This window comes from Haliotis cracherodii, unplaced genomic scaffold (genome assembly GCF_022045235.1).
Source record: "Haliotis cracherodii isolate W230 unplaced genomic scaffold, xgHalCrac1.p SCAF_17, whole genome shotgun sequence".
Lineage (NCBI taxonomy): Eukaryota > Metazoa > Mollusca > Gastropoda > Lepetellida > Haliotidae > Haliotis > Haliotis cracherodii.
This window is the reverse complement of record NW_027266272.1, coordinates 13,840,542-13,862,566: the sequence shown is the minus strand read 5'-3', so window position 1 is coordinate 13,862,566 and position 22,025 is coordinate 13,840,542. Positions and strand designations below refer to the sequence as shown.

The 22,025-nt window shown below is 41.4% G+C and overlaps 1 protein-coding gene across 1 annotated transcript in view; it reads right to left on the bottom strand.

Annotated features, from left to right (window-relative positions):
* The window catches only part of LOC139464907 (transformation/transcription domain-associated protein-like), an 83,651-nt gene extending 61,951 nt beyond the window's left edge, over positions 1–21,700 (bottom strand). The window contains exons 1-20 of the mRNA XM_071246498.1: positions 21,625–21,700; positions 19,891–19,931; positions 18,771–18,888; positions 17,469–17,518; positions 16,302–16,412; positions 13,750–13,854; positions 12,913–13,191; positions 11,619–11,785; positions 10,936–11,032; positions 10,470–10,608; positions 9,441–9,519; positions 8,407–8,611; positions 7,623–7,714; positions 6,606–6,786; positions 4,013–4,151; positions 3,437–3,581; positions 2,962–3,019; positions 2,249–2,302; positions 1,622–1,660; positions 535–631 (exon numbers count right to left, since the gene is read on the bottom strand). Of these exons, the coding sequence (XP_071102599.1) occupies positions 535–631; positions 1,622–1,660; positions 2,249–2,302; positions 2,962–3,019; positions 3,437–3,581; positions 4,013–4,151; positions 6,606–6,786; positions 7,623–7,714; positions 8,407–8,611; positions 9,441–9,519; positions 10,470–10,608; positions 10,936–11,032; positions 11,619–11,785; positions 12,913–13,191; positions 13,750–13,854; positions 16,302–16,412; positions 17,469–17,518; positions 18,771–18,888; positions 19,891–19,905 (2,170 nt within the window). The 5' untranslated portion in view covers positions 19,906–19,931; positions 21,625–21,700. The remainder of the gene's footprint in view (positions 1–534; positions 632–1,621; positions 1,661–2,248; positions 2,303–2,961; positions 3,020–3,436; positions 3,582–4,012; positions 4,152–6,605; positions 6,787–7,622; positions 7,715–8,406; positions 8,612–9,440; positions 9,520–10,469; positions 10,609–10,935; positions 11,033–11,618; positions 11,786–12,912; positions 13,192–13,749; positions 13,855–16,301; positions 16,413–17,468; positions 17,519–18,770; positions 18,889–19,890; positions 19,932–21,624) is intronic.
* Positions 21,701–22,025: the final 325 nt, after the last annotated feature.

Here is a 22,025-nt window from a genome sequence, read left to right as displayed (position 1 = left end):
GGATGAGTACAAAATGTCCGATTGAGAATGGTTTGAAAGGAGCTCTGACAAAAAGTATTTAGAGACAATATAAAATGATCTGGTCACGTATACACTGAAGTTGACTGAAGCTTTAACTTTATTCAAACATATAAAAGTCAGAAGCTATGCGTGCATTGTCAGAAAGAAATGCCAATATAAGTGACTTGTAGTGTTCTAGATACTTTTCGTCATGAAACAATATATCACGTGACTAGACACAGGTCGAGGTAGGCATGTGGGTACCTGGATCCTACTCAGTACCCACCCAGCCTGAGTACCCCAGTTACCCGTCCCAGCCCTATTTAATTGATGAAACTTCCACAAATGATATTGCCACATGTCCACAGTTGTTACTATGATATGACAACAATACAAGACACACAGTAACAGTATATACTGGGACGATAGTTGACTTCCAGTATATATTCATAAGTTGAAATGTTCACATTTGACAACATGAACATGATTTTTAATGACAGTAAGAAGTTGTATGTGAATAGTCTGATTACTCACAGCCCATATCCTCCAGTCTGGCAAGCAGGTACTCCACAAGAATGGTTGCAAATGTTGCTGACGTCTGCAGATTTGCCAAGAAAGAGTTGGCAACAATCTGAAAATAACAACAAATAAACTATTATATGTGCAGACTTCAGAGTGAGTGAGTTAGGCTTGACGCCGCTTGGAACCGTATTCCAGTTATATCATTGAATATAAGCTTACTGTCGGAGGAAGCCCTGATGCAGATACATCCTTTGAAAATTCATGGCCTGCAAATAATAAAGTCTGGACCAGACAAAGCAGTGATTGTTATTTAACAACACCCCACACCATCGGGGCATAATGATACGCAATCAACCAAACCATTTAGTCATTTTTTAAGACAAGCAAAGGTTGCTGGAAATGAGTTAACAATAATACATGACTGTCTGCATCTAGTCTAAATGTCTTACATACTTCAAGGAGGACACACATTGCTGTCAATGAGTTCTCCACAAAGGGGGGAATTGGGTTTAACGCCACTTTGAACAGTATTCCAGTTTGATGTGGGAGGAAAGCCCAAAGTGATACAGGTCTTAGACGTTTACCACTTTGATGAAACCCACGAGCACAGGTTTGTTTGTTTGTTGTTTAACGCCGCACTCAGCAATATTCCAGCTATATGATGGCAGTCTGTAAATAATCAAGTCTGGACCAGACAATCCAGTGATTGATATCATGAGCATTTATCCACCCAATTGGGATATGATGACATGCATCTGGATATTCACAGGTAACAAGCACGGGTATGGTGCTGACAAACCCTGAGACACAATCAGGTTTATCCACGATTCGAACACATGGCCACAGGTTTCTGGTGTGCCCAAAGATGCAACTCTTAATTATGGGCAATTAAATTCTGGAAACATATATGTCGTATATAAACATTTCAGGCTGTCAGCATAAACCACAAAATTTATCTTTCAACTGTTTTTTTCACCAAAATAATATTCTAATAAGAGCCCCTATTTCTAATTTTGAGAGCGCCCTGGGCGCCTATTATGTCGAATACGGTATATGCCCTTGTATGGTTCCCAGGCTGCTGATTGCTTGTTGCACGTACCTGTAGGGCGTAGTTGTTGTGAATCCTTTCTACCATGTACTGAAACAGAGGCACATAGTTAGGCCACATCCAACAGACTATTTGCGCTTACAAATGACAGCAATATTTCTTCTGAAAACAGAATAATTTTATTGGTGCAGAATTCATACGACCATCCTGAGCCATAAAATTACTCCCTGGACAAAAACAACAAGTTAATACAGGTCAATCTCTTTTCAGAGTAATACATTATTCCATATAGACCTCGACTTTCAAAACACAGTACACTTACCTCCTAATTGGTTCAATAAGTAACACTACCAGATACTGTCATGTTTGGGTCTGAAGGTGAGTTGAAATGGTGTTCAACGTCGCGTCCAAGATTATTGCACTTATATAGCGACGTGCATGTACGTGTGTGTGTTTAAGTGGCTGCTTGTACTAGTCCGGACTGATGCCGCAGTTTAACATGAGTACCCCACTCAGACACAGTATACTGACTCCGAGCCGACCAGTCTCTGTTTTAGCCCCTTAATGCCGAGCGCCAGACAGGGTAACAACAAGTACCATCTTTTAACGTCTTTTGGGTGGGTGTGAAGACTGAAGCAAGAAGTGCCCCATCAGACAAAGCAACCAATCAAAGCTTACCTCAATGACTGAGGAGAAAATTTCCTTGAAGGTGATAGGGCTCATCATTGTAAACTGTAAAAGAAACACACATTTCTTCAGGTGATCTGTACCAATATCTAAGTTGTAGCTAGCTCATGTCCATACACAGGGATAGTAGGGATACAAGGGATAGCAAGTGAACAGGGCAACAACCATCTTTAAACATCTTTTGGTATGACGAGGCTGGGGATCGAAACCAGCAACCTTTCACTCTCCGGTCAGACACCATATCCATGAGACTACAGAGATGGTTCTAATGTTAGCACTATCCTGAAGAGCATAATTTTCAGGGTTTCCACGAGATTATTCATGTTTTCACTATGTGGACTAGGAACATTTCACTCCTGATACAAGAATAAACTCAACCAACATAAAAGAACAGAACAAATCTGGCTCTCTTAATTACTTTGTTTGAAGCCTTTATCTTTCACATAATGCAAACTTTGAAAATCTTTTAAAAGTGAAATCGCTAATATAAAGACAAGGGTCCACTTGTACAAAGCGACCTTAGCACAATGACTATTGTAAGTCAATGCAAAGTGTGGGAGTTTTGATCATGGTAGCACTAAGATCGCCCTGAGGTCTACCTGGGCCCTGTTCATGTGTTGCCATATTCAGTGTCTTTCAGAGATGTGGCAACAAGGCCTTGTCTTGTTCACATCTCATATTATGAACATCCTATTTCAACTTACAACTCCTGCGAAATGTTCCAGAACTTCCTTCTCCTCCTTGGTGCGAACAGTCTGCACACTGTAACAACAAAGACCACAGCACCATCACAGCAATGAACATACTCCACAACTGCTGTAACATACTCACTGGAATCAGCTGTAGACATGAAGGCGGAATTTGAGAACAGTTTCCAACGTTACGAGGAAGATTGTGGTAAGAATGTTAAACATGAAACTATAAATAAAAATAGAACTTCAGGATTGTTTTTCATAATGAAATGTCTCAAACTTCGCAGAAGCCAGAGCTTCTAGAAGAAAGACAATCTGAAAAGGAGGAGAGTTTAGTGTGTGACAGGAGATTTTTTACTCCTTTTTAACACCTATCCCAGAAGGCAAAGTACTGAGTTGGAATTGTGTCTTTTCAAGTATTTCCTCAAAAATTGGTCTCTATGGTAAATTATTCTGACTGGAGTTTTGACAAAGAGAATCAGCTCACACTGCCGGTCTAATGAAGGCCTGTCCTGTTGACGTCACGTTGACCGTGTAGATGTCCAGAGCCTCCAGCGCGTACTTGACCAGTCGCACATACACCAACGTCTCCTTGGACTGGAACTGTTTGTTCTGCAGAAGGCTGGTGTCCGCTGAAAGAGTGAGTGAGTGAGTGAGTGAGTGAGTGAGTGAGTGAGTGAGTGAGTGAGAGAGTGAGCGAGTTGAGATTAATGCTGTCTTAATTCACACAACAATGAAACTAATTTTCTTTCACTTTCCGATTGCAAAAGGAACAAAGATACAAATTCATACTTTATATTAAACACAAACTAAGCATTGATATTTTAATTTTTACGACATTTTGATTTAAACAACAAACGCATCATGGCTTTCTTCCTTTGATTATGACATGACTGGTGCCCATTACGTATCCCCAAATAGCAAACAAACTAAGCATTGATATTTTAATTTTTACGACAATTTGATTTAAACAACAAACACATCATGGCTTTCTTCCTTTGATTATGACATGACTGGTGCCCATTACGTATCCCCAAAAAGCAAAAAAGTGGACTACACCTACCATTTCCGATAGCCTTGCAGGACAGCACCCCCCAGGTGATGGTCTTCACTCCACAGACCAGGGTCTTCACCAGGCTACGGCAGTCAGCGACGGAGTACACGTTGTACTGGCTGGGGGTGACGCCGAAGCGGTTCTGTGTCTGCAACATCATCACCACGTAAGTCAGGCCAAAAAGAAAATATATTTTTCTGGGCGCTTTCCGTGTCATTTTAAACATCCAAGGCTATTTTCCGGATTTATTCCCTTCCCCTTCTCCCATCCACAGGTACCTCTAGCCAGCATCCCCCAAAATGAACATACAAACTGCACATGACGCTAAATGCTTTTCCTGTCCATGCAGTTTGTGTGTGTGAAGATTAAAAGACTTTGGGGTCTTGTTGAGTGCAAGTTAGACATCACTTGACTGAATTTTTATGAATCACTGTGAAAAGGGTATCTTAATACCAGAGACAGCTATGCAGATGGCCTTAAACATGCATTGTCACATCATTTTAGGCCAAACTAAAGAGTGAGTGAGTAAGGTTTTACGGCGCCTTTAGCAATATTCCAGCAATATCACAGCGGGGGACACCAGAAATGGGCTTCACACATTGTACCCATGTCGGGAATGGAACCCGGGTCTTCGGCATGACGAGCGAACGACCGCCCCCCAAACCAAAGACCAGAAACAGATAAGTGTACATGATACAACAGGTCTCTGAACTCTCCGAAGAGAAATTGGAGTCCCACTGCACACTAATAGAGACAATAGCTAGGGAAGACATGGGGTAGAGACAGGAAGGGGTAGAGACAGGAAGGGGTAGAGACAGGAAGGTATAAAGACAGGAAGGGATAAAGACAGGAAGGGGTAGAGACAGGAAGGGATAAAGACAGGAAGGGATAAAGACAGGAAGGGATAAAGACAGGAAGGGATAAAGACAGGAAGGTATAAAGACAGGAAGGGATAAAGACAGGAAGGGGTAGAGACAGGAAGGGATAAAGACAGGAAGGGGGTAGAGACAGGATGGGGGTAGAGACAGGATGGGGTAGAGACAGGAAGGGATAAAGACAGGAAGGGATAAAGACAGGAAGGGATAAAGACAGGAAGGGGTAAAGACAGGAAGGGGGTAGAGACAGGATGGGATAAAGACAGGAAGGGATAAAGACAGGAAGGGATAAAGACAGGAAGGGATAAAGACAGGAAGGGATAAAGACAGGAAGGGGTAAAGACAGGAAGGGATAAAGACAGGAAGGGATAAAGACAGGAAGGGATAAAGACAGGAAGGGATAAAGACAGGAAGGGGTAGAGACAGGAAGGGATAAAGACAGGAAGGGATAAAGACAGGAAGGGGTAAAGACAGGAAGGGGGTAGAGACAGGATGGGGGTAGAGACAGGATGGGGTAGAGACAGGAAGGGATAAAGACAGGAAGGGATAAAGACAGGAAGGGGTAAAGACAGGAAGGGGGTAGAGACAGGAAGGGATAAAGACAGGAAGGGATAAAGACAGGAAGGGATAAAGACAGGAAGGGATAAAGACAGGAAGGGGTAGAGACAGGAAGGGGTAGAGACAGGAAGGGATAAAGACAGGAAGGGGTAAAGACAGGAAGGGGTAAAGACAGGAAGGGGTAAAGACAGGATGGGGGTAGAGACAGGATGGGGTAGAGACAGGAAGGGATAAAGACAGGAAGGGGTAAAGACAGGAAGGGGTAAAGACAGGAAGGGGGTAGAGACAGGATGGGGTAGAGACAGGAAGGGATAAAGACAGGAAGGGATAAAGACAGGAAGGGATAAAGACAGGAAGGGGTAAAGACAGGAAGGGGGTAGAGACAGGATGGGGTAGAGACAGGAAGGGATAAAGACAGGAAGGGGGTAGAGACAGGATGGGGTAGAGACAGGAAGGGATAAAGACAGGAAGGGGTAAAGACAGGAAGGGGTAAAGACAGGAAGGGGGTAGAGACAGGATGGGGTAGAGACAGGAAGGGATAAAGACAGGAAGGGATAAAGACAGGAAGGGGTAAAGACAGGAAGGGGGTAGAGACAGGATGGTGTAGAGACAGGAAGGGATAAAGACAGGAAGGGATAAAGACAGGAAGGGGTAAAGACAGGAAGGGATAAAGACAGGAAGGGGGTAGAGACAGGATGGGGGTAGAGACAGGATGGGGTAGAGACAGGAAGGGATAAAGACAGGAAGGGATAAAGACAGGAAGGGGTAAAGACAGGAAGGGGTAAAGACAGGAAGGGGGTAGAGACAGGATGGGGTAGAGACAGGAAGGGATAAAGACAGGAAGGGATAAAGACAGGAAGGGGTAAAGACAGGAAGGGGGTAGAGACAGGATGGGGTAGAGACAGGAAGGGATAAAGACAGGAAGGGATAAAGACAGGAAGGGGTAAAGACAGGAAGGGGGTAGAGACAGGAAGGGGTAGAGACAGGAAGGGGTAAAGACAGGAAGGGGTAAAGACAGGAAGGGGTAAAGACAGGAAGGGGTTGACATGGGGTAGAGACAGGAAGGGGTAGACATGGGGTAGAGACTCCTGCATCAGCAAAATCCGGGAACAACCTACAAGAAATCTGTTGTGTTAAGACACAACTAAAGAACTAAGCCTAGGTGTTACCTTGTTGGAGTCCTCCTTTTCCTTGGAAGACTCGGCAATGCTGGCGGCAAACGTTTTGTTCTCATCTTTCGGGGTTTCCGGCAATCCTGGCTTGACCTCAATTGTTGCCTTGGTGTCTCCAGGTTTAATCTCTGCCGGTAGGCTTGAGGCAGCGGTGGTGGTGGTCTGCTGCTGGTGTTTGCTGGGAGACACAAGAGGTGGATATAGAGGAATGGGTAGACAGAGAGTAGCCATAGGGTAGAGACAAGAAGGGGGAGACATAGTGTAGAGATGGTAGAGACAGGAAAGGGTAGAGATGGGATAGAGACAGGAAGGGGTAGACATGGGGTAGAGATGGTAGAGACAGGCAGGGGTAGAGATGGTAGACAGGAAGGGGTAGACACTGTGTAGAGATGGTAGAGACAGGCAGGGGTAGACATGGGGTAGAGACGGTAGAGAGGAAGGGGTAGACATGGGATAGAGATGGTAGATACAGGAAGAGGTAGACAGGTGGTAGAGACAGGAAGGGGTAGACATAATGAAGAGAAATGCTCATTGTAACACTTACAGGCATCATTGAAGACACAAGTATGATGATTTTCAATGGCATCATTATTTCATTCTTTTGAAATGACAAAATCCTCATAAAATATAATTCCAAGTTACAATTTCTCGGTTGGGACTCGTCCCAGGCTGTATTCAACAAAACACCAACATGAATAGGGCCCACTTGCACAAAGCAATCTTAGCGCTAAGATGACCGCAACTCCCATACTTTAGCATAGGCTTACAATAGTCTTAGCGCTAAGATCGCTTTGTGCAAGTGGGCCCAGGACAGACACTGTGAGCTGGCATTGTGAAGTTCCATTCGAATGTTTGTAGGGAAGCTGTTTTTGTATTTAAACACAATCGTTTAAGTCAGATCACATCACCACCAAAGAAAAATTTAGGGCCCATTTTACAAGTAATCAGTTTGTTGACAATGCCAAGGACGTGTGGTATTTACACCATTCCCACCATGCTCTGTTTCAGTCTCACCATTTCTGGAGTATCTGGGGCAGCTGAACTGTGGCAATGGTCTTGAACTTCAGCACAAACACTTCCAACATTCTCATCAGCAGTTCCCTCCCCTGAATAGGAAAACACCACGACATGACCGGTTCATATTCCTGAACAACAATACACTTCAAAGAACTGAGGTGTCACACAGCATTTGGAAAATATTAGCCAGTAGTTCCGATAGATTTAGTGATGTTTTCGCTTTTCTGTCATCTAAAAGTTTGGTAGACATCAATGTCAAGTTTCATATCAATAGCTCATACAATCCACTTCTCAACACAGTAGTTAAAACATGACTTGCAGGTAATGAGATTTTCTGTAACTGTAGTGATTGGCAAAGTTTGTAATAAAGTGTTCTACATTATGGCAGCAATTTCACATGAATAAGAAATGTATCTCCCACCTAGGCTGTATTTGCTAATGGCTAAATTCCCGATACAACTGCTAATACTTTTATGATTTGTGTAAATGTGTTGTGTCATGTTGTGATGTGTTAATGCTTCATATTGTTAATGCATTGTGTAGTGTTATTGCATCATGTTGTGTTAGTGTGTCATGTTGTGTTAATGCATGGTGTTGTATTGTGTCAATGCATTGTGTTGTATTTATGCATCATGTTGTGTTAGTGTGTCATGTTGTGTTAATGCATCAAATTGTGTTAATGCATGGTGTTGTGTTAATGCATGGTGTTGTGTTTATGCATTGTGTTGTGTTAGTGTGTCATGTAGTGTGGATGCGTCGTGTTGTGTGTCGTGTCGCTCACATTGCCGTTCTCCTGCTCGCTCTTCTGTCGGATGCACTCCACCAGGTTGAGGAGCAGCTTGCAGGACATGGTCTGGATGCTGCTGGGTAGCGACTCGTCATGGACGTTCTTCGAGAACAGGTTGACCGCCAGGGACAGGTCATTCAGGGGCAGGGCGGACCTCACATGGTGGACCAGGTCGGCCAGGGTGCTGTAGGCTAGGGGTCTGGGAAGAGTTGAATTGTTTATAACATTGTGAGACAACATCAACAACATCAACAACATGTATTTGTGTGTTGTGTAGAACTCATCAATATTCCAGATATATGACGACCGCCTGTAAATAAACAAGTGGACAAGACAATCCAGTGATTGATATTGCAAGTCACGATCCACACAATCGGGGTAGAATGACATGGCATCAACCAAGTCACCTGTTCCAATAAGTCGTCTCTTACAACCAGCATAGGTTGAGGGGACCAAGTGTGACCTGGAGTCCCCATGGAGATGAGAGAGTGAATGAGTATTGTTTTACGCCGCTTTGGGCAATATTCCAGCAACTAAGGGACACCAGAAATGGGCTTCACACATTGTACCCACGTGGGGAATCACTGGATTGTCTGGTCAAGACTTGATTATTTACAGACCGCCGTCATATAGCTGGAATATTGCTGAGTGCGGCGTTAAACAATAAACAAACCAACAAACAAACATAACGTCTTGACCAAAATGAGCTGAGGGCAAGTAAGAGATGACCGATGGCATCTACTCCTGCTATCATAATGTTCTAAAATATGAAATATTAAAGGTGATTTTATGTCAGCAGATGTGATGTCACCAGGCATCACTTGACAAGACTCCATGTGACGAGACTCCACGTGACGAGACTCCACGTGACGAGACTCCACGTGACGAGACTCCATGTGACGAGACTCCGCGTGACGAGACACCATGTGGTCATGCAAGGTGACCAGACATAACATACATAAAAGAATCATTACACAAGGCATCAAGTGGCCAGGCCTTACTTTACACAACATCTCTCCAGTTATTACCTTAGAGATTCATGTGTGGTCCATCCTGAGCCAATCAGTGTGTTCTCATCAAACAGCTTGTCAATACAGGGCACAAACTCTGAAAGGCAAATACAGTCACTGGAAAATGTGTTGAAATTCGCATCTCAAGTTCTCTAATAATAATAGCCGCTTCGATCACGTGGCTACAGCTTTCTTTTCTTTTTGAACCTGCTCTGAAATATTTATAGTGAGTGAGTGAATGAGTGAGTGAGTTGGGTTTAACGCCACTTTTAACAGTATTCCAGTTATATCGCGGCATGTCAACTTAATGTGGGAGGAAAGCCCACAGTGATGCAGGTCTCAGACGTTTACCACTTCGGTGAAACCCACGAGCACGGGTATGGTGCTGACAAACCTAGAAACATAATCGGGGTGAACCGGGATTCAAACCCACAATCATAGGTTTCTGGCAGTATTCCAGTTATATCGCGGCATGTCAACTTAATGTGGGAGGAAAGCCCGAAGTGATGCAGGTCTCAGACGTTTACCACTTCAGTGAAACCCACGAGCATGGGTATGGTGCTGACAAACCTAGAAACATAATCGGGGTGAACCGGGATTCGAACCCACAATCAGGTTTCTGGCGTGCCCAAGGGACGCAACTCTGCACAGCGAATCGCGGCGCCTTGGGCGACTGGGCCACCCTTGCCCCCTAAATATTTATAGTAAGACGTTTCCACACGATTTGCCATAAATATGCGTAACATGATATGTATGTGTCATGACCTTGCCGCATCGTTTTATCCCAAGTCATTGTACCCTGTACCAACACCATGTCACATTACAACAGCGAAGTACTTAAAGTACATCCGACTCAGAAACACTCAGGGTACGGCTACCAACTTTCCCAAATTACAATAAGCTCGATGATATTTTATGGCTTAGTTTCTATTTCGACTACAGTAACTTTGAATATGAGTGGAGTGTCTCGATTGGACAGATGTACCACTATAAACAGACTGCATATCAGCCAAATAACAAGTCGTGCACGAGAAATGCTAAACTCACTGTTTCTCAGATCGGTGGAGAGTATGTGTCTGGCAGCAATCAACAGTTCCTTCCGCAAATGGGCCACTTCCTGTGGACACAGCGTCAGCAATCCCAGCAGTCCCTGCACCATCTGCTGGGAGTGGTTGTTCACCTGACCCTGTAACCATGGTAACACCAACATTTCAGCTCAGGTTTGGGTCTATCACAGATACATCCAATGTTTAATGATCATGAAGTGAAGGTGATTGCTTAATTACCTCTCTTCCCACAAGGTAGCTTAAGCCTTGGGCACCATTCCACAAAGCGATCATAGAGCTATGATCATCGTAAGTCTATGTTATGTTAAAGTATGTGAGTTAAGATCGTCTTAGCACTAAGATCACTTTGTGGAATGGGTCCCAAGTTACAATAGCGTACCACCCCGTTGTCATGACCACCCAACTGTGCTTCTCAGACACAATACTGAGTGTCTTGATCACTGTACCTGATATATACGGATGATGTACGCCAGGAAGGAGAGTGTTTTGATCTGGGCTGCAATGAAGTCCACAAATACTTCTTTGTTAAAAGATGGGCTTGATCTGGAAAGACAAAGGTTACCAAAACTCAATAACAATTTATTCCATTGTCTTGATTTTTGTGTTCGAAAGGCAACATCAAAGCACATTTAAGACGAGGGGTCGATTAAACTGCTGGCCTGTTGGCCCATGGCCTGTTAATATTACAAAGGGCTTGCTGAAACATAAAGTAGATGGCCCATCTGGCCAGTCCAAATTTCACCCCTTCTGCATGTATGTTTAATTTTTTTAATTGGATCAATTGGATCGGTAGAATGACAACCTGCCGCCATTTGAAATGTTGTGTACAACTTCTTTATTTGCATGAATCATTAAATCGCCATTAAATGAGGCCAATGGAAGCCAAGATTTAAGTGAGTGAGTGAGTGAGTGAGTGAGTGAGTGAGTGAGTGAGTGAGGTTTTACGCAGCTTTAAGCAATATTCCAGCAATATCAAAGTGGGGGACACCAGAAATGGGCTTCACAATCGAACCCAGGCCTTCGGCATGACTGGCGAACACTTTAACCACCGCCCCAGTACAACTGTGGTGCCTCCACATGTTCCCTCCACAACCAGCTGGCCCAGTAGCAAGGGGGCTGCATCCTTTACCTATGCTGCGGCGAGGGCTGAAGTGTGATGGTGTTCATGATGAGGGGGATAAAGTCGGCCATGTCGGGGTGAACGTTCGTCTTGTACAGCTGATACATCAGCACCACGATGATCGGCAGCTCGGCCAACACCTTGAGTGACTGCATTCCCTTCGGGATGATGTTGTACTGGAAGTAGAATGTTCCACTTAATATCAGAGATAAATCCAGCATAACAACTCAGAGGGGGGAGGCCTCCATTCAAAATTGAAAATGGAGTGGGTGGGAGATCAGAAACTTTTCCATTCACTAAATAGGGGGGGAAAAATATACTTAAAGCTTTCAGACTTTATATTGTAATGTGACATAGTTCCGCCTGGAAAAATATTCTGGTGGAAAGTTATTCCAGGAGATTACTTTTCAAATACATCTTTTTTCTGTAGCTGTATTTTCCAGACATATGTCCATTCCCTACCCCCCTCCCCCACCCCCAACACAGAGACACACTCCTCTCCCCAAAGCCAACATTTTCTTCTTGAAGCAACAAGGCAGATCTAAAGCATCATAAACCAATTAAAAACAGTGTCTTTTACTTGGGGCCAGAGACTTTGAGCAGGTCTAGACAAATCCCTGACAATGCTGATAGGTTACTGTAGACGTATTCCACCCAAGAATCTTCACAGGTGCTCCTACATGGATGAGCAATAAACATAATGAAACTTGAGAATCTCAGCCGGCCACCCACCTGTGAAGATCCAGGGTAGAAAAGGTCTTCAGCAACCCATACTTGCCATAAAAGGAGAATTTGCTTGTCGTAAAAGGCGACTAACAGGGGGTCAGACTCACTGACTTGATTGATGGATGCCATCGATCCCAATTGCATCGATGTCAATCACTGGATTATCTGGTCCAAACTTGATTATTTACAGACTGCCGTTATATAGCTTGAATATTGCTGAGTACGGCATTAAACAACTAACAACAACAAACAACAGTCGGTCACACAGATGTTTAAATTAATTAGACCAATGAGAAATCTAAAATATCAACACTAGAAGATATTCAGTCTCAAACACATTCCATTAAGCATATAAAGTGAGTGATTAATTATGGTTTTGGGCCGCTTTTAGCAATATTCCAGCAACATCGCAGCAGGTAAGACTTCAATTGGGGTTTACACATTGTACCCATGTGGTGTGATGAGCGAACGCTTTAACCACTAGGCTACCCCACCGCCCCTTGGGTGTAAAAGGAAAAATAGATGTAAAACTTATACAAATTGATCCCCTGAAAGGTCCATGAAAAGACATTCTTACTGAGACACTTGTGTTGTCATTATTCTTCTTGTCCGTGAGTATCGTTGTCACCGTGTAAATCTCCATCAGCAGCACCTCAACATTAATCTCAGTAACGTCCTTCACCTTTTTCTGCGACCTCGGTTCAAAGATTTTGGGGAGGTGAGAGGGAAGGCTGTTGTAGATACTCTTGACAAACTGTAGGAAGTCTTGTATTTCATCGTTCATCTGAGGCCGATACTGTTTGTGTAACTCCAGGATGATTCGAATACAGACGAGAACATTCTCTTCATTTTCAATCTGCACGGGCAAAAAGCAATTTCAACATTTTTCTTGCTGTTTTTAAAGATTTTGACTTAAAGGAATGGTCAGCAGAGTGAAAACTAATTATGATAAGAAGGGAAAATTTAAAGAAAATAATGTGGTTCTTTGATTGTTTAAGTATTGCAAAAAATTAATGAAGTCAGGTGAGACTGATTGACTGACCATCAAAAACATGGTTCACCACAAAAAAACTTCTGCTCAAAGTAGGTAAAACTGCAAGATATACTTGGCAGCATATGAGTAACGTTTTTGAAAATTTTGAAAGAACATTGTCTGTAAACCAAAAATAAAGTCTCGCCATTATTGACTCATTTCCAAATAAATGGGCAAGTTAGAAACTACGACACACAGAGCCTGCTTCCCCTACTCCGATGTGAATTCCCAACTGTGAAACCAGACTGACCAAATGGAGAGATCCAGTGGTTTACAATTAACATGATTAAGCCCACTCACGACCAGCATAGGTTGCTGGGGACCTACTCTAACCCAGAGTCCTAGGGGGGCTTCGCTCTAACCATGGTAATAGAGACTCACCTTGAGGAGTTTAAACATGAGAGACAAAATCTGCTGAATGTACTTCTTCAGATGCTCGTTAGACGGAATGCGATGAATTATCTCCAGCAACAGTTTACGCAGTTGCTAAAACAACACCATAATTTGTCATGTTATGAACAACACATTTTTCGAACATGGGCAAATATAAACGCTTTTTTCACAGGTCATGTTTTATGCACTTAAAAACTGAAGTAAAATAGAAGTGACTGTGCATGTGGAGTTTAAAACAGAAACATAATATTGACGATGCCTTAGAAACACCTCTTGTTAACTGGAAACAGAAAAATTCTTTTACAGCATTTAAAATCACATAATACAATCAATAATTTATTATTATTTTGTTAATGTTATGTTTTCCTATTCCACTTTACTTGTTGATATAACATACTGTAGTGTACACACAATAATATTTTAATATTTTACAGTTCACTTCGTTACAAATCGGTTTCAGTTTCTTGGACAGATCAGTTATATAGAGTCGAATCCTGTTATCTCGAACCTAGCGTGACCATGGCATGAAAATCCACTTATCCAGACAGATCAAGTAACAGTATTATAGATACACTGCAATACGAATACATACATGAAAAATTAAGAACACAACGTGTATGCAATGAGAGTATTTCGCCGGCAATGATTAATAACAATTTGGCCAAATTCGGTACAGTATACATGTACCTCATTAGTGAACACAGTCTTCAGTTTGTAAATCTAACATAGCTACATGATAAATCGCAAAGAATAATGAAGAACGAAGTGTGGCTTATTTCAGGATAAAACATTGCTCTATCATGACGTCATTTCTGAAGATTCGAACATGCACTCGCCACTCGATGACGTAGGATATTAGACGATGTTACGTTTGAGAGGGAAGTGTCTACTGAGTTGTTCCCCATAGATGTAGCTAGGCAACGCAGATAAACGCGATGGCTGAAAGTTCGCATCAAAAAGCGGGAGAGATATGACAATCAGTATTTGTTGAAAAGGTACAGATAATCGACGTCAGGATTGAGAGAATATGCGGGAAACACCCACCGGTGAATAAAATGGACTTGTTGAACAATTGGCTTAGATTGCTTTGTACATTTACATCGCTGTTAGATGTGTGGAGAAATGTACCAGACATACTTGCGCTTCTCAAAGCTGTTAATGTGATACATGTAAATGCCAACTTCGAAAGGTAGGAAATTCTATAGTAATGTCAAAGTTGGGACCATGTCTAAGGTTTGAGATAGCGCCATGTAGTTTTATCTCAAATACAAGATTAGCAGGCAAATTTATATATACAGTATATTTATATAGTGATGCGGCCAGGCCGGAGAATAGGTTCGAGATATCAGTTCATTCGAAGAAACAGTTCGAAAATAACAAGGTTCTACTCAAAACAAGTTAAAGAATGCCGAATATTTTCATTTGACTATAGTAAATCTGTCATGGTTGGAGGTATTGCAACACCCAGACTTCCAATTGTGGGTGTTCTTTAACTTGTTTTGAGTAGTATACATGCAATTCAACAATAATAAATAAAATAACTTTGAATTAGAGATAAACCTAAAGTGTTTTGAGGTAGGTAGTCTACTTTAAGTTAGATTATTCCTATTTCAATCTGGAACCAAGTGCTTTAGAGCAAGGTTACAAATGTAATAAAAAGAGGTATCTAATCTATAGGTAGACAACCTAAAATTTCAAAACACATTAGGTTTATCTCCATTCTACCAGACGACAAGAGTGTTTTGAAAATGGTGCTGTCTTTGAATGCCTACTTCCAGATGGGCAAAATGGCAAAATCTCAGAATGAGCCAAAAAGATGTCACAGATAGTGACAAACATAAAAAATAGAACCAAGATCAAGATTAATTACTTATATTCTTCACTAGAATTGATGCATAGGCTATCAATAGATTGATGTTTTCATACGTAATCTTTGGAGTATATGGAATCTTAAGTTTGCGAAATGGAATTAGAAGGATAGCTGATTTTAATTTTATTTTGACCAATCAGACTCAAACATTCTTCAATGTCATGGTAGAATTCTATTTCAAGAGTTACTACTTAAACACAGAATACAGGGAAACCTGGCGAACTCATCTTGGGGGCAGTAATACATGTCAAGTTACCCCAGCTGACACAATCAGAGTGCCGATATACAGACAAGGGGTGTGTCGATATACATGATATATGCCCCAGTTGAGACGAGCAGAGTGATGATATACATGATATATGACCCAGTTGAGACAAGCAGAGTGTTGATATATACCCCAGTTAAGACAAGCGGAGAGTAGATATACACCCCAGTTGGGTTAACAGAGTGTGATATACATGATATACACCCCAGTTGAGACAACAGAGTGTGATATACATGATATACGCTCAAGTCGAGAAAAGCGGAATGCTAATATACGCCCCCATGGGACTAAGACGTCACAGTTATAATACTGATTAAGGAGTTGACAAGGTTTCTCTGTATTCCTTCACAAGGAGACAACAGTTTGATGGATTCCCGTAGTCGGGGTAGATGACCCTACCCCCACCTGTTTGTTGGTCTCTGCGATGAACTGCGCCTCGCCTTCATCCAGGATCTTCAGGAAGACGCGCATAGCTTCCTGCAGGAATTGTGGGTACTGAGCCGAAGACACCACTGTCTGAAATGGCACACAAAGTATTGACAATAACCAACATTGTACTTACATAGCGACATGCACATGTGCGTATGGCTGCTTGTCCTAGTCAACACTTATGTTGGTTTTACAGCGCTAGCCTACTGAGACACCATGCCGCAGTTTAACATGGTCACCACACTCACACACAGTGTGACTGACTCTGAGCCGATCTGTCCTTGTTTAAGCCCCTTGTTTTAGCTGAGCAAGGCAGAGAAACATCTTTTTACACCTTTTGTTATGACCTGGTCGAAGACTGAACCCAACCTACCACTCCCTGGACAGATGCTCTATCCACTAGGCCACACAGGCGGTGTGATTCCAGGTAAGAGTGAGTGAGTGAGTTGGGTTTAACGCCGCTTTTAACAATATTCCAGTCATATCGCAGCGTGTCAGTTTAATGTGGGAGGAAAGCCCGAAGTGATACAGTTCTTAGACGTTTACCACTTCGGTGAAACCCACGAGCACGGGGATGGTGCTGACAAACCTAGAAACATAATCGGGGCGAACCGGGATTCGAACCCACAATCATAGGTTTCTGGCGTGCCCAAGGGACGCAACTCTGCACAGCGAATCGCGGCGGCTTAGACGACTGGGCCACCCATGCCCCCTTCCAGGTAAGAATATGGGTCCCTAGCAAACTAAGCTTGACCTAAGAGGTGACTAGAAGGATCGGGTGGTCAGGTTCGGTGACTTGGTTGATTACATGGCATCATATCCCAAATCCATTACTGGATTATCTGGTCCAGACACGCTTATTTACAGACAACCCTTAGATAGCTGGAATATTGCTGAGTGCAGTGTTAATTACCAAACAAGAGAATGAACAAAATTAAAGCTATTTAATTTGATATTTTGTTCTTAGTAGTGACAAGTACTCGTTTCATGATAACACTGGGAGACAAGGCAAGGCTACTTGTCATGAGGGTATCACTAATTACCACAAGTTCACAAGCCACAGGCAATCAGGCCAGGATTGAACTTTGACATTCCCTCCTTATTATAAATTCATAGAAAACTTATGTACGATATGACACTGACCTCAAAGTTCTCACTCAGTTCTTGAGCTGCCTTCAGCTTCTTCTCCACAACTGCAAAACATGACAACATCATGAACATACATGACAACATCATGAACATACATGACAACATCATGAACATACATGACAACACCATGAACATACATGACAACATCATGAACATACATGACAACATCATGAACATACATGACAACATCATGAACATACATGACAACATGAACATACATGACATCATGAACATACATGACAACATCATGAACATACATGACAACATCATGAACATACATGACAACATCATGAACATACATGAACATACATGACAACATCATGAACATACATGACAACATCATGAACATACATGACAACATCATGAACATACATGACAACATCATGAACATACATGACAACAACATCATGAACATACATGCTACATCATGAACATACATGACAACATCATGAACATACATGACAACACCATGAACAGACATGACAACATCATGAACATACATGAAAACATGAACATACATGACAACATCATGAACATACATGACAACATCATGAACATACATGACAACAACATCATGAACATACATGACAACAACATCATGAACATACATGACAACACCATGAACATACATGACAACATCATGAACATACATGACAACATCTTGAACATACATGACAACATCATGAACATACATGACAACATCATGAACATACACGACAACATCATGAACATACATGACAACATCTTGAACATACATGACAACATCATGAACATACATGACAACAGCATGAACATACATGACAACATCTTGAACATACATGACAACATCATGAACATACATGACAACATCATGAACATACATGACAACATCATGAACATACATGACAGTAAGTTTAGTAAGGTTTGGGCCATTTTGAACCTAGCTACACTGATTTGAATATTTAAAATATCTTAGAAACCATGCAAACAATGGTAAATGTGAAGTCAATTTAAATTTAAAAAAAAACTGTATTTTTTCTCTTCCCTTCAAACATTCAGTGCCTATTAATTGATTCTTGCTATGAAACAAATATTCAAAGGATGCCCATAGGGGAAGGGAAGTAACTCTTTAATTTGAGTTTCAATATGTTCATTTTCACATGTATCATGGCTTTTTGGGCTCATCAGACCAACAATACTTCAACGGACAAGTTAAATAAAACTAAATACTGTTCATGAACATATTTGTGGTAAAAATAACATGATCTAACAATGACTTTGATTATTACCAACACCTAAAAAAGTTGTAAAACTCACTTCCTGGCGTTGGGTCAGCAATGAGGGACACATAGGACTTGAATGTGGTGAGCTGGGCCGCCGCGTCGTGAGGACTGAGCGGCGACCCCAGCATCAACGTCGTCGGTTCCAGCTGGACCTACAGAGAGGCAGAGCAAACATGACTCAACAGTCAGTCTGGCTATAGGTCCTGAGACACCTCACCTGTCTCCAACAGATCTATCCTGGCATGCTCAGAGTTGTTTGTATTTTATCTCTAAATCCCTGCCATAACCATCACAATATTTAATTGTTTATTTGTTTGTTTGTTGTTTGTTGTTTTATGCCGCACTCAGCAATATTCCAGCTATATGACGTCAGTCTGCAAATAATCGAGTCTGGACCAGACAATCCAGTGATTGATATCATGAGCATCGATCCACGCAATTGGGGCCGATGACATGCATCAACAAAGTCAGCGAGCCTGATCACCCGATCCCGTTAGTCGGCTTTTGCGACAAGCATGGGTTGCTGAAGACGTATTCTACCCCGGAATCTTCACGGGTCGACAATATTTAATGCCACATTCATTCAACAGTATATACATGATCTATTTTTGAACATACATTAATACTACAGATACAGTAGGACATGTTACAAGTTAAAATGATGGTGAAAATATTCATAAGATAGCAACCTAAATGAAAAATCAAACATATTAACAGAGTGAGTGAGTTTTGTTTTACGCCGCTTTTAGCAATATTCCAGCAATATCACGGCGGGGGACACCAGAAATGGGCTTCACACATTGTACCCATGTTGGGATTCAAACCCGGGTCTTCGGCGTGACGAGCGAACGCTTTAACCACAAGGCTACCCGACCGCCCCACATATCAACAGAACATGTTAAACTGGACTTTTATAGCAGGTTATCTCCCTTGCCTCAGGAAGATGACCCTGAACTGCCTTTCGGTGATTTATAAATACAATTTAGTCAGAGTAAGGAGCTCCTCGGCCTCATGAGATGCTCTGAAACCTGGAAGCTAGGGACCTGTTAAATATTTATTTTTGACATTCAGGCTAGGTGTACAACAAATTAAATTGATCCAGGCTTCTATATAAAGCTGAATATTTTGCCCAGGTGTTATTGAGATTTACTTACGCATTTGACCTGCATCCTCAGCTAACCTTCAGTGTGTCAGGCTGTCAACAAAAGGTCAAATGTCATTTAACAATGGATGACAAAAATACAGATGTAATCCTCAAAAACATATTGTCAACATGGGCAAGTCATGTAGCAATACAAAATCAAACCAGTTTTTGTAATGTGTGATCAGGCCATGTGAAAAACAACGACAGTGTATCTTGCATGACTGTTATGATTAGGCAATGATGAATCTGGTTTGATTTTTTGTATTTTATCAGGGAAAAAACAGACTAATGGTAGTAATTTTCTTGACATGCTCAGAGACCTATAAATACGACCTCAAGTTTGCAGCAGCAAAACATTCCTAAACTGGAATAAAATAATTCCCAACAAATGTTATGGCTTTGGAGAGGTGACTTGGATTGGATTCATAACAGGACCAGTATAGAGGCTATTACATTATTATATTGAAATTTGAATGCAATATCAAAACACCTGTGTCAGAAAATAAGAACAAAAAATTACGGGCTGACTGACACATAACATGACAAACTCAACTCTACACTATCTATATTTTTGGGATGAGTAAATTCACTTTCAGTTATGTTATACGATGTATAGCTTGCATATTTATTGCATATTCATTCAAGTACTTATCTCTACTTCTTTTTTTTTACTGTTTTCATTTAGTGGTCTGCAATTGCGAATTTAGGTTGAAGTGATCGGGAGTGAGTGAGTATGAATGAATGAATGCTTCACGCCTCTTTTAGCAATATCATGACAGGGGACACCAGAAATGGGTTTCACAAATTTTACCCATGTGGGGAATTGTAAAGTGGTTGGGAAATCAAATTATAATATTACATTTAAATTCGACCTACCTACCAATTTGTTTGAAATCATGATGAGAAACAAGAAATACATTTTAATATGTGGCCTTTCATTTGGGTAAACAATGGTAAAGAAAAATTGACTTCCCACAAAATGTATTTATTAGAATGGTCTACGATTAGATTATCATGCTTATCAAAGTCTCCATGAAACAACTAGTAGTATACTACTAGTTGTTGGAAACTTTGATAAGCATGATGATATAATCGTACTAGTAGTAGGTATGAACAGTTTGGTCTCAAATTCATGTTTAAGTCTTACATGTTCTCAAAACGTTTCATTTATGAATGGTGACAGTTTGGGTAAATTTGTAAATGTTGTGATGGCCTTATGGCATATATTGCTTAACAGTGCTTACACGTTACACGAAGAAGTGGAACTCCCCCCCCCCCAAAAAAAAACAACAACTTAACGCCTACCTTTGCTCCATATAAGGTGCTTCCAGAATATGATAATTCAAATGATTTCTGTAGTGTAACCAGACACGACCTATGCACACATGTGTCAAAACATTTCACTCAAAACAAAAATGGTGGCAGGACATGTATCGAATCTTCGTGAATTTCTGTTTATTCAATGCATATTTAATCACACAATCATGTAAGACGTTAAATAAAGGTAGAATATTAAACAACAGATCTGTCAACGATAAAAAGAAGTGACAATAAGATGAAAATACAACGGTATAACGAAAGTAGGTCACAACAATGCGTCCGCCATTTTTGTCAAAAATAAGTTACCGCCGTTGTTTATATCTGTTATAACGACAAATCATAAAATCAAATAATCATTGTACTTTGCCTCCAGAATATTTAAACCGTTATGCATCGAAAAAACTGGGTCGTGAAGCATACTTACGGTTTATATCATACCAACTACATAAAAGAAATCGACGACACTGTAGTGGTATCGCATAAGTTTTGATACCTCGTATTTGAGGCCTTAGACTTCTGGGTAATTTGTTTTCAAATTTCATGTGTTTTTACCACAAATAGTGCTCATAACCAATGATACGAAAACAATATGACAACAGATTAATTATGATTAATAGTGAAGGAATCAAGTGTGTTCTAAGCGAACGCAAGATCAATAAACTGGATATTTTAACTACAAGCGATGCGCCAGGACTTCCGCTTTCGTAGCCTAAATTTAGAAGGAGCCTAGTTCAAACAAAAAGCCTGCAAACACCTAGCTGGGGGCTGCTCTCATACGTCAACCAAAGACCTAAATACGTCTTTGATTTAACATACTGCTGGCAT